Genomic DNA, 14,030 nt, shown 5'->3' on the forward strand with positions numbered 1-14,030 from the left:
TTGAGGATAGATTATGTGTGATAAAGGTATGGAGACAGTAAGGGGAAAAAAGGAAGGAACGAATCTGAAATACATTTGTTAGGAACTGAAGTCATTAAAATTGAGGTTTAAAAACACATAAGATGCAGGTTTTATTAAATTCAGGTTTCAGAGTTGGCTAACAAAAAAACAGTGAAGCAATCTAAATATCAGGAATTCTACAAATAAAATTAAAATACTGAAGCAGATGGTTAACTTTCTGGTTTGACCTACCAGTATTTACTTTTGACGTTACATGAGCTACGTCAATTTTCTGGGACCTGATGAGAGGTACAGCAGATTTTGTAGAAGGAGTGTGTGCTATATTCTTCCTTCGACCTTTTGCTTTACTTATCTTTGAAAGAGGTGCAAAAATACCTAAGGCAGAATGCAGAATTTTAGTGTTAAACAATTAAAACATTTCAAATAAAGGAACAAGTACAACTAATTAGTAACATAAATCTTTAATATAAAACTTTAGTGCCCACTGTATGTCCTATGATGAGAGGAAAAAAAATGTAAGACACAGTACTTACTCTTAAAGAGCTTACAATCTAGTTTTCAAGACTAACAACACATCAATAATGTAAGAACCACATTTCAGGTGTTAAGTGAAATTCAGGAGAAAGAGAAATGAGTAAAGGTAATATTAATAGTTTTCTATCATTTCTAAGCAATTGGCAAATAATAGTGAGCCATAGAGCATAAAAATCTATTCTTCCATGCCAACTTACAACTCCTTTGGAAGTTATATTTATCCTACATTATAGCTTTTTATGTCCATGTCTCATCTCTCTTTTAGACTAACACTTTTTAGAGACAAAATTTAAATGTTACTTAACTCTGCATCCCCCACTGTACCTAATCACAGTGTGTTACACATAGCAGGGATAAAATAAATCTTTCTGACTATAAAATATAATCTTCTTAAAAGGCCTGGCCCTCAGGTTCTGACAATCAGAAACAATACAGTGTGCTTTGGGGAGGGGAGCGGCAGGGGCGTTGCCTATCTGCAACAGCTGGCAGTACAAAATTCCACCAAAAAGGAGTTTATCCACACAATAAAATAACCAGCATAAGAAGTATGCACCGACATTAGAGATTGTGAATATAGACTAATACCAAAATAATCTGGCTAAGATATTTAAAAAGTGAAAATAAAGCCATAATATGTATATTACACTATTTCATTGAGTGTTTACAATCTAGCAAATATACATTATGACTAAAATGGAATATATTAAAAACAACTTGTTTTAAAGCAGGATAGAAATGCTCAAGACTCTGTAAGAAGTGAGTGCTTTGTTAATAACTAAAAAGTACCAACTACACTACTTTTCTGCTAATCTTAAAATTCTCTCCCACCTCAGAGTCCATATTACTTTATCCTGATTTTCCTACCATTTTTTAAACTTATTTACAATGTTCTCTCTTCTGTCTCCTACCTATGAGATTTTCCATGACTTTCTATTCTTTCTCTAAATTATTTTTCTTCCCTAACACACACACACACACACACACTCTCTCTCTCTCTCTCAAGCTTGGTGATAATGATGACGATGATGATGATTACAACCAGTGTTGGCAAGGGTTTGATGAAATAAATTATTTTATACTCTGGGAATGTATATTTGTATGATCTTTTTAGAAAACAAAAATCTTGACCTAATCCACTTTATAGAATTTTAAAGAAATAATTATATTTAATGGTATGACAAAGGTTACAAGGTTTCATCTATATACTAAAAGAAAAAAATACATTTCAAGAGGTGACACAATTTCTAGTTTACTACAATGACCCAATCACACTTCTGGAAATGAATCATGAGAAAATACTCTAAATAGGAGGAAAAGGTTGTATATCTGAATATGTCATCACCGTAATATTATTCATAAGTAGGAGAAAACATAATTGCCTGCCAATATGATGAATGAATTCACTATATCCATAAACCACTATATCATTATAATATTATAAGACAATAAAGATTATGTAGAAATATGGAAAAATATGAAAAGTAAATCAGGCCAGGTGCTGTGGCTCACACCTGTAATCCCAGCCCTTTAGGAGGCCGAGGCAAGCGGATTACCTGAGATCAGGAGTTCAAGACCAGCCTGGCCAACATGGCGAAACCCTATCTCTACTAAAAATACAAAACTTAGCCAGGCACAGTGGTGCGTGCCTGCAATCCCTATCAGGAGGCTGAGGCAGGAGAATCGCTTGAACCTGGGCGGCCACTGCACTCCAGCCTGGGTGACAGAGCGAGAGACTGCCTCAAAAAAAAAAAAAAAAAAAAAAAAAAAAAAAAGCAAATCAAAAAAATTAAGTTATATATTTGATTACATTATGTGAAAAATTGTATGTGTGAATACAGGCAGCTGGCAGGATTGGAAGAAACCTAAAATAAACATTTATAAGAGAAGTCAAGCTATGGAGTATTTTTCTAATTTGTTTGATTTGTGTCATTAATGTCATAATAATGTTCAATAAATTGTTTTTCTTCATGTAAGGGAAAACGTGTGGTTTTCTGAACAGCAGCAAGTTGAAAGGCCAAAACCTAGATCAGGGAACAGTCATTGAAGGACACTTTTCAGTATTAGTAAACCCTCTTACGATGATTAAAAGAGAAGGGCAGCCCTCTCCACCTTTTTGTACTTTCTCTAACTTCCACTGACCATAAAATGTTTCTCTTCTGAGTAAGCCCCATCATTTGGTGAACCTCCCCCCTAACAAAGTGGGATGAGGTAGAAGGCTAAATTAATTGGAGTGGGGAGAGGAGAGACCACTGGAGGCAGCAGTGCTGGGTGGAATTGTCTACGCTGTGGCATGTTGGTTTTCTCTCTCTTTCTCTTCTCCTTTGATTATATAAGAGCTATTTCATTTTAACTTATTATGGTGATCACACAGGCAAAAAGACAAAAAGGAGAGAAAATGTACCTTTTTTACTGGAATAATGTTTATAAGTGAATAAGGTATTTTTATCAATATGAAGGCAACCTTGGCTGATATAACCTCTATCATGACTACTGACACCTTTACTTCACTATCAATAATAAATATATTTTCTAACAAAAAAATCTCACCAGGAAATTTCTGTAAGCTAAAGTATATTTGTATATTAAATTAAGTATTTAATTCTATGGCTTAAAAAGATTTCCATAGTATATAAAACCTCATCTATATAGTTTGCATTCTTCTTCTTTTTTTTTTTTTAATTAACCAAAGCATTTCAGAGAACCAAAACTAAATGTAAAGCAATGACTGCATGCATGGTATATGGGCAGCCTCTATTACTCAGTTACTCAGGCTAATTGAAGTATTGATAGGACTTTTCTCAAATCTCGACATGTAACTGTAAGGCTTAACTAAAAACAAACACATGATGAACTATTCGGAAAGACAAAAATAACAAATTTCCAGATAAACATGGCCCACTGAACATAGGTTTAACTCCAATTCTTCCTCCCCAACCCCCGCTAAAATATCAGTAAGGAATAAAAATGGTATGAACTCCAAAGAAAAAAAAAAAAGAAAAGGAGAAAAAATACTAAACGCTTCCAAGAAGGAGGAAAGGGTCAAAAACAGGAGATGGAAAAACCTCTACCTACTTTTTGTTTTTCCTTTTTCATTTTATACTAAATAATCTGTACAACAATACTTCAAAACTTCTGAACAGCAACACTGGAAGCTCAGGATAGTAGCTGGTAAACTATGGCCCAACAGCCATATCCTGGCTACTGCCTGTTTATTGGTCAATTTTTATTGAAACGTAGCCACGTCCATCTGCTTACACACTGCCTATGGCTGCCCGTTTACTACAACAGCAAAGCTGAGTAGCAGGTACAACAGAGAATGCATAGCCCACAAGGCCTAAAACATTTACCATGCGGCCCCTTACAGAAAAAGTCTGTTAAACTCCACCTGAGACAATAAAGTATCTCCTTAAATATACTGAGAGAATATGAAATCCAACCTAACATTCCTTATCCCAAATTATCACATAAAGTCTGAGGGGAGAAATCAACATGTGTTTAGAATAGAAGGTCTCAACACATTTACTTATCATGAGTCCTTTGTCAGAAAGCTACTGACGGACAGGCTATACCAAAAACAAGTCAACCAAGAAACTGCTACATTGGGTTTCATATTCTCTCAGTATATTTAAGGTAATACTCTATTGTCTCGTGTAGAGAACGAAATCTCTCTCTTCATAGTACAAACTCACTAGATGTCTCGAACTGGAAAAATCAAGAGAAATTCACGTAAATATGTTAATTATAAATACAGATATTAATATCAGACAACACAGCTAAAAGAGTTGAAATAGTTCTTGCTTCTAAGGAGCAGGATTTGAGGGCAGAGAAAAACAAGCTAAGAGAGAGTTTTGTAGTAATACAATCTGACTTTAGTAAACTAAGTATATGTATTCACTTTGGCAATTATTAAAAGACATAAAAACGGTAATACCACCAAGTATTAAAACTTATCATTTTCTACAGTTAAAAAATCTAATAGGTATGAGAATTAACAGATCAATAGAACAAAACAAGCCTGAAATATACCATAGCATTGATTAGAACTTAATCTATAATAAAAGCAGCATGAGAAGCCAAAGGGAAAAGATGATAGATTTAGAAAGAGAGAAAACCATTGTTGAGAAATTCCTTGGCTTCTGATTAGCCAGGGGATTCCCCAACTCCCCTCCCCTCCACCTTAAGTAGCTTAGCCGCGACCTGGTGCTCCCAGGACTGTCAAGGGCTATGCCCATTTTCACACAATCCAACACATGACCCCTGCCCCACAACTTGCCTTTAAGTACATGCAAGGGGACAGGGGTATCCAGCTTTGTGCCAATCAAGCACACCTCCCCTTGGGACAATGGGAGTTTGGGAGTCCCCATGAGTTCTGCTGGCAATCTAAATGATTCCATAATTCTGATTTACCTCTGCCCTATGTGTTGCTAAAGGCTTTTGATCCTGCCCTTAGTCTGCTTGACAGGTGGCAAAGTAATCCATCGGAGGAAAATTAAAATTAAATTCTTAACCTCAAACTACTAACCAAATAAATTCCAAATGGATTACATAATTAAGTATAAAAATTAAAACATTTACATTACAGCTAGACAGGAGAAATAAGTTCTAGTGCTCTGCAGCACTGCGGGGTGAAGATGGTTAACAACAATTTATTGCATATGTTCAAAAAGCTAAGAGAGGATTTTGAATGTTCTCAAATGATAAATGTTTGAAGTGATGGATATCCTAATTACCCTTATTTAATCATTACACCTTACATTACACAGAAATATCACTCTGTACTCCATAAATAGGTACAATTATTACGTGCCAACTAAAAATAAAAGGAAAAATATAAACATTTAAAGAAATATAAAATATATAACTAATCCTTAGATTAGGAAGAATTATCAAAGCATAAAAGCAATATAAGAATTTATAAAAGAAAAGTCTTTAAGCCATAAAACTACATGTCCAAAAAACATTGCAAATGAGGTTCAAAGGCAAATGACAAGCCAGACAAAATATCCATAATAAATAAAGCTTAACATCACAAGTATGTATTTTAAAACTCATCCTTTTTTTAAAAAGACACACTAATATCCCAATTTTTACTGGGAAAATAATACAAACAGGCAATTGCCAAGAAACATAAAAAATACCTATACTACAACAAAACACTTTAACAAGTGTTCTATTTCACCACAATAAGAGAAATACCAATTAAAATATAGAAATTTTCATCCGTCACATTGGAAAAATTAAAGGAAATGGAGCTATTCAAAATCACATTTTCAAACAATATGTAAAGATTTGGGGAAATTACACTAGGATATTAAATTAAAATGCAGAATTTTTATTTTCCTCTTGTTTTCAAATCTTATACAATGAGCATTTTTATAAACAAACAAAAATTTTAATAGACCAAAAAAATGAGATTCCATCCTAAGTGTGTGATGAAACTAGTAATTTTAATAAATGCGTGATAGTCAACAGCTCTCATCTGTTGAGTGCTTACAGGGAATCACACACTGTTCTAGGTGCTTTATACTTTTACCAACACATTTAATTCTTGCACTAGTCCTTATGATAGTGTCATCCCTATTTCACAGAAGACAAACTGAGGCACAAGAAGAGAAAGAGAGTCACAGAGCTGGTAAGTAAAGAAATCGATTCACACACAAGCAGTCAGATTCCAAAGTCCATCCCCTTCATCATCATCATACCACACCACCTCACCATCAGGCCACAAGATGAATACTACACAATCGTGGAAAATAATGTTCTAGAAGAATATTTCATTTCAAGGAAAAATATTCACAACATAGTAAGTGACTACAAAATCAAACTGAAATCAATAGACAGGATAGGTGTGTGTGAGAGAGAGGAAGAATAAATTTACCTAAACATGTCAGAAAGAATTTAAACATTTGTCGGAAAGAGAAAGAAACCCCGCAGAGTTTCAAAGAAACCTCAGGAATGTGGTCATAAAGTTGGCCTTGCTTGATTTTTCCAGTTTTCCAAGTACTTCATGACCTCCAGAGATCTGTACTTCCTTGATAACCAAGTCCCTCCCTTGGCCACGACACTACTAGGTGCAGGATTTGAGGGAGGTCTGCAGAGCTGGGCGTGCCCCTGGTCAAAGGCCTTCTTCCCAATCACTATACTGCTGGCAGGAAGAATCAAGGGCAGCCCAACAGCTCACAGCCTACTAACGAAAACACCCCTCTCATCACCGTCTCCCCACTAAAAGCCACCCAAGAGACCAGTCCCAAGAAAGACGCTTTCCCAAAAACATCATTGAGACAATCCCATCAGATGCCTTCTTCACCAGTCACTACCAGACACCCTCCTAAACCTTTCCATCATGGCCTCTGAAATTCATGGTTGGCCAGGCACGGTGGCTCATGCCTGTAATCCCAGCACTTTGGGAGGCCAAGGTGGGCAGATCACCTGAGGTCAGGAGGTCGAGACCAGCCTGGCCAACATGGTGAAACCCTGTCTCTACCGAAAATACAACAATTATCCAGCCGTGGTGGCAAGTGCCTGTAATCCCAGCTACTTGGGAGGCTGAGGCAGGAGAATCACTTGAACCTGGGAGGCAGAGGATACAGTGAGCTGAGATTGAGCCACTGCACTCTAGCCTGGGTGACAGAGAAAGACTGCATCTCAAAAAAATAAATAAAATAAAATAGTGGAAAGCTGTGCCTGATCTAATGCAAGGCTAACTCTTATACTGAAACCCATTTCCCTTTCAAGTTTTTCAGGACTTTCCTCCTGTAAGTGCCCCCTTTCTCTCCTGCAACCATTTCTCCCTCTCACGTCAACTCTCATCAGTGTAAATAAATATAACTATCTCCTATCTTTAAAAAGTCCTCCCTACATCCACATGCCCCTCATTTATCACAGAAGTAATCAGGAGAAAAGTTTTATTTAACAACTGTAAAAGAGTAAAACTTGATTATTTTTAATTAATTCTTACCGAGTTAAATAATATCAACCTTACCATACTTGGGGGCACATTTAAAGTACTGGACTTTTCCAACACTTCCATTATTTTTTCCTTCTGGTTCATCCAGTTCAATGCCAGCCCACTGCCCACTTGCAAATTCAGTTGTTCCACAAAATCTTAATGTACCAACCTAAAGAAAATATAAATCAGAATAACTTGTGGGAATTATTAGTAATTCCAAGGGTCCTACTCTTGCAACTTAACTTTACTTCACCATGGAAGTTTTTAAAAATTCACTCTCTCAAAGTGAATTTTAAAAATTCGCTCTCTCAACATTACGTTTTTATCCTTGGTAATGTTCCTTGCTCCAAGCAAGGAACATTACCAAGGATAAAAAGGAACATTAAATAATAATAAGGGAGTCAATTTCCAAGAAGACATAAGAATCCTAATTAGCTGGATAGTAGCACACGCCTGTAGTTCCAGCTACTCCAGGGGCTGAGACAGGAGGGTCACTTGAGCCCAGGAGTTCGGGGCTACAGTGACCTATGACTGTGCCACTGCACTCCAGCCTGGGCAGCAAAGTGAGACTCTACTCAAAAAAAAAAAAAAAAAAAAAAAAATTGGGATGTAGCTATGTTGGGAAATTCAATATCCAAGCAGGAATTCCTGTTCCATTCTCTATACCAGGCTCCCTATTAACCTCAATATTAAGAAAAAACTGGGGGTGGGGGGCTAGCGGAGGGATAGCATTAGGAGAAATACGTAATGTAGAAGACAGGTTGATGGGTGCAGCAAACCAGCATGGCACGTGTATGCCTACGTAACAAACCTGCATGTTTTGCACATCTATCCCAGAACTTAAAGTATAATAAAACAATTAATTCATTTAAAAAAAAAAAACAAGAAAACCTCCCATATGAGATATTTTTAAAAAGCAACTGGCAATAAATGAATGCAATATGGAAACAAAAGCTTGGGAGGAAAAAAGGTGTCTGGATGATGGGAGTAGGAGAAGTCCTCTTTTCCACATAAATCTTTATCACCAGGTTACATAATATCTCAAACTTCCCTATTTGTGGGAACCCAAAGACAAACACCCATGAACAGCAAGGGTTTCCTGTGCTCCATTTCTATGGAGGAGCAGCAGTCGGAGACGTACCACGGCAGACAAACACCTACGAACAGCAAGGGTCTCCTGTGCTCCATTTCTATGGAGGAGCAGCAATCAGAGAAGCACCACCGGGGAAAGAGGGGACTGCAAAGAAAATCCTCCACCCTAGATCATCCCTCAGCTCATGCCTCTAAATTCACTCAAGAGTTCTACTCCACTCCACTCTTTATTTAAATAAAGATGTCTTCATTATTAAGTTCAAGTAGTTTATATTCTTAGAGCATAACTTAACAGTAAATTCGTATCTAAGTTTTACATTTCCCTTTAAGTATCTTTCTACCTACATGTTGAACCTTTTTTAAAAAACTCAAAACTGACCATACTGTCTGCGCCCTTGAACACAGGTCATGGACATAACGACCTTGGTTTCAGAGATTGCAGTTACTTACTGTACCTTCTGTCCTGCAATAACAACACGATCCCCTAACTTCAGGCCAAGTGACGTAAGCATTGCCTTGCCAGTGACATGATCATAATTTGGGAGAATGGCCTTTGAGATGTTACATGACAGAGGCACCGCATCTAGAAGCATCTGCTTGATTTCCTTAGCAGTGGCTGCGGCGTCAGCCATCTCTAATGGCATATCTACTGGGTCTGGAACAACATCAGCAGGGATCTGTCCTTTGTCATTCTACAAATAAAGATAAGAGAAAAATGTTCAACTCCTATTTACTTAAAGCACTAGAAAGTCATATAAAATTTCTGTTGGAGGGCCTTTCAGCTGGAACCGCCATCTTCCAATAATTTGCCAAAATGACGAACACAAAGGGAAAGAGGAGAGGCACCCAATATATGTTCTCTAGGCCTTTTAGAAAACACAGAGTTGTTCCTTTGGCCACGTATATGCGAATCCGTAAGAAAGGTGATATTGTAGACATCAAGGGAATGGGTACTGTTCAAAAAGGAATGCCCCACAAGTGTTACCATGGCAAAACTTGAAGAGTCTACAATGTTACCCAGCATGCTGTTGGCATTGTTGTAAACAAACAAGTTAAGGGCAAGATTCTTGCCAAGAGAATTAATGTGCGTATTGAGCACATTAAGCACTCTAAGAGCCGAGATAGCCTCTGGAAACGCGTGAAGGAAAATGACCAGAAAAAGAAGAAGCCAAAGAGAAAGGTACCTGGGTTCAACTGAAGCACCAGCCTGCTCCACCCAGAGAAGCACACTTTGTGAGAACCAATGGGAAGGAGCCGGAGCTGCTGGAACCTATTCCCTATGAATTCACGGCATAATAGGTGTTAAAAAAAAATAAAATAAAAGACCTCTGGGCTGTAAAAGTTTCTCTTCATTGAGCAGAAGTATGGTGTCCTCCCCCAAAGAAATACTTAAAGCAAAAAAAAAAAGAAAATCCTGTTGGAGGAATTTTACATTAAATTCATTCATCATTTGTTTATTCAAAAACATTTCCTGAACACCTCCAATATGCAGGCACCATTCTAGGTGCTAAAGATCCTACAGTGAAAAAAACACAAGCCCTACCCTCAAGGAACATTACATTCTGGTGGGAGAGACGGACCACACAACATTAATCAAGTAAATTATACGTGGCATAATAAAGTCGTAAGTGGCCCGGAGGAAAAAAAAAAAAAAAAAAAACAGGGAAGGGGAATAGGAAATGTGGAGAGAGATGGTTGTAGGGGAAACTCTTTAGAAAGTTGTCAGGGAGACCTCACTGATGAGATGCATCTCCACAGAGATCCAAAGCAGACCAGGGAGGAGCCGTGCAGGTTCTCTGGCAGGGAAAAGCACTTGCATCCATGTGGGGAGCAGTGCTCAGGTCCTAAGCGGAGAGCATCCTGCCCGCACAGGCATGAGAAGGCAAGCTTGGAAACAAGTGTCACAGGACTGACTGGCTTCCCAGCCCCAGATCCACGGTTCCAGAGCTGCCCTCTTGGCTCTGTGACCTCAGCTCCCTGCCCATTCATGGGGTAACTCAGATTTCAAAACTAGAAACTATGGTTTTGATACTTCTAAAACCCAGGCTATAATCAAGAAAAAAGCTCTGTTTTCACTACAACGGAAAGACTGTATCCTGGGATTTATCCTGTGACAAGATAAAATGGCCAATGACAACCCCACGGTCATTTGCATGGTATATGTATCATCAAAGCCCTATCATATGAATTATCTGTCATCTTACATTCCCTAACCAAAAACCTTAAACTTCATGAGAAATAATCTAGATTGTAATCTTCTTTTAATATATAGAATAAAGATGCTTTTGTTAACTGAGAAACTTTTTTCCCTTTCTTCACTGATACAATCTTCTTCAAATGATCCACATGGAAAAATGAATGAGGCTTTTAGAACAATTTGCAATTGCTTCGCATTTTTTTGTTTTAAAATTCAAGTCAGGTTGGTCCTTAGTAAAAATATGGCAAGAAGATATGTTATTAGATTTCTGGGATGGTAATGGACTCTTTTAATCCCAGATTTCAAGAAAACATACAAAATACAATAAAGATATGTGTTACACTAATGTATACTCTCTAAAAAACAGAGAGAGAAAAATAGGGAAACATAAAAATATTAAAAATACATCCAGGCTGATAAGTTGTAAGCTATGCTTACAGTGAATATTTTACTTTGGACTTTTGTTATATCCTCACTTTTTGGAGCCTGTCACACACTTCTGTTAATTCCCATATAATTCAACAATCAAAACTTCTGTTAAAAAAAAAAACCACTAAATAATAGTAAGAATAATAAAATAACAATGATGATATCTTCCTAACCCAAGAAGGTTTATTCATGATCAATTGTGGAATTCCACTTTCTTCTAAAGTGGTGGCATAACACCAGACTGGCCCTATAAAAGATAATTAAGGGAGTTCTACACATGGAAACAAAAGAATAAAACTTGCTACCACAAAAGCATACATAAGCACATAGTCTATGTTCTTCATAAAGCAACTATATAATTGAGACTCGGAAGCAACTAGCTAACAACATGACAACAGGAACAAAACTTCACATATCAATATTAACCCTGAAAAAAGGCTAATAAAAGATGATTAAGAGAGTTCTAAACATGGAAACAAAAAAAAATACTTGCTGTCACAAAAGCATACATAAGCACATAGTCTATAGACTCCATAAAAGCAACCACACAATCAAGACTACAAAGCAACTAGCTAACAACATGACAACAGGAGCTCAACTTCACATGTCAATATTAACCCTGAACATAAGCAGCCTAAACACAGCACTCAAAAGACACAGAGTGGCAAAGTGGATTATAAAAAAAAAAAAAAAGGCTCGTCCTTCTGCTTTCTTCAACATACCTATTGCACACGTAATGACACCCACAGACTCAAAGTAAAACGCTGGAGAAAGATCTATCATGCAAATGGAAAACAAAAAGGAGAAGAAGATCACTATTAAACATACTTTAAGCCAACAACAGTCCAGAGGGACAAAGTAGGGCATTACATAATGATAAAGGGTTCAATTCAACAAGAAGACTTAACTATCCTAAATATACACACACCCAACATTGGAGCACCCAAATTTATAAAACAATTACTACTAGACTTACAAAAAGATGTAGATAGTCACACAATAATAGTGGGTGACTTCAACACCCCATTGATAGCATTAGACAGATCATCAAGGCAGAAAACTAACAAAGAAATTTTGGACTTAATACAGCACTTAACCAATTAGACTTAATAGGCATCTAAAGAATACTCCATCCAACAACCACAGAATATAAATGCTATTCTCCTTTGCACATGGAACATACTCAAAGATTGACCATGGTCATAAAGCAAGTCTCAACAAATTCAAAAAATCAAAATCACACCAAGAATCTCTCAGACCACAGTGGAATAAAAATAGAAATCAATACCAAGAAGAGCTCTCAAAACCACATAAATACATGCAAACTAGAAAACTTGCTCCAGAATGACTTTTGGGTAAACAATGAAATTAAGGCAGAATTCAAAAAAATTCTTTGAAACAAATGAAAATAGAGACACAATATACCAAAACCTCTGGGATGTAGCAAAAGCAGTGTTAAGAGGAAAGTACAAAACGCCTGTATCAAGAAGATAGGGAGATCTCAACAACCTAACATTGCACCTAAGGGAACTAGAAAAATAAGAACAAACTAAACCCAAAGCTAGTCGAAGAAATAACTAAAATTGGAGTACAACTAAATGAAACTGAAACCAAAAAAGGCATTCAAAGGATCGGCAAAATGAAAAGGTGGTTCTTTGAAACAATGAGATTGATAGACTGCTAGCTAGATTAACAAAGAAAAAGAGAAGATCCAAATAAGCACAATTGGAAATGATAAATATGACATTACAACAATCCCACAGAAATGCAAAAGATCCTCAGCAACTACTGTGAATACCTCTATTCACACAAACTAAAAAATCTAGAGGAAATCTAGAAAATCTAGGAATCTGAATTCCTAGAAATATACAACCTTCCAAGAACCAGGAAGAAAGTGAAACCCTGAACATACCAATAATTAGTTACAAAATTGAATCAGTAATAAAAAACCTACCATCCAGAAAAAGCCCTGGACCAAATGGATTCACAGCCAAATTCTACCAAATGTACGAGGAGGAGCTGGAACAATCCTACCAAAATGAAATGAAAAAACCAAGGAAGAGGGATTTCTCCCTAATTCATTCTATGAACGCAGTATTATCTTGATACCAAAATCTGGCAAAGACACAACAAAAAAGAAAACTACAGGCCAATATCCCTGATAAACACACACACAGAAATCCTCAAGTTACCAGCAAACCAAATTCAGCAGCATACCAAAAAGGTAATTCACCGTGATCAAGTCATGCAAGGAGGTTCAACATATGTAAGTCAATAAACGTGATTCACCACATAAACAAAATTAAAAACTGTATGATCATCTCAATAGACACAGAAAAAGCAATCGATAAATTCCAACACCCCTTCATGATAAAAAAAACCTTCAACAAATTAGGCATCGAAGGAACATACCTCAAAACAATAAGAGCCATCTATGAGAAACCCACAGCCAACATCATACTGAATGGGCAAGTTGGAAACATTCCTCCTGAGAATTGGAACAAAACGAGAATGTCCACTCTCACTACGCCTATTCAACATAGTACTGGAAGTCCTAGCCAGAGTAATCAGGCAAGAAAAAGAAATAAAAGGCATCCAAATAGGAAAAGAGAAAGTCAAATCAACCTCTCTTCACCAACAATATGGTTCCATATGTAGAAAATTCTAAAGGTTCTGCCAAAAAAACTCCCAGACCTGATAAACAACTTCAGTAAAGTTTCAGGACACAAAATCAATATACGAAAATCAGTAGCATTTCTATACACCAATAACACTCAGGCTGAGAACAAAATCAAGAACACAATTCCA

At 36.8% G+C, this 14,030-nt stretch overlaps 1 protein-coding gene and 1 pseudogene across 4 annotated transcripts in view; one reads left to right on the plus strand and one right to left on the minus strand.

Moving 5' to 3' along the window:
* CLIP4 (CAP-Gly domain containing linker protein family member 4) overlaps nucleotides 1–14,030 on the minus strand; it is an 84,997-nt gene that overhangs the window by 29,999 nt on the left and 40,968 nt on the right. For all 4 annotated transcript variants that reach the window (XM_054476641.1, XM_063649421.1, XM_063649420.1 and 1 more), the window contains 3 exons: nucleotides 9,052–9,288; nucleotides 7,538–7,673; nucleotides 253–396 (listed from right to left, as the gene is read on the minus strand). In XM_054476641.1, the coding sequence (XP_054332616.1) occupies nucleotides 253–396; nucleotides 7,538–7,673; nucleotides 9,052–9,288 (517 nt within the window). The remainder of the gene's footprint in view (nucleotides 1–252; nucleotides 397–7,537; nucleotides 7,674–9,051; nucleotides 9,289–14,030) is intronic.
* On the plus strand, nucleotides 9,408–9,907 carry LOC129030862 (large ribosomal subunit protein eL21-like; annotated as a pseudogene).

This window comes from Pongo pygmaeus, chromosome 12 (assembly GCF_028885625.2).
Source record: "Pongo pygmaeus isolate AG05252 chromosome 12, NHGRI_mPonPyg2-v2.0_pri, whole genome shotgun sequence".
NCBI lineage: Eukaryota > Metazoa > Chordata > Mammalia > Primates > Hominidae > Pongo > Pongo pygmaeus.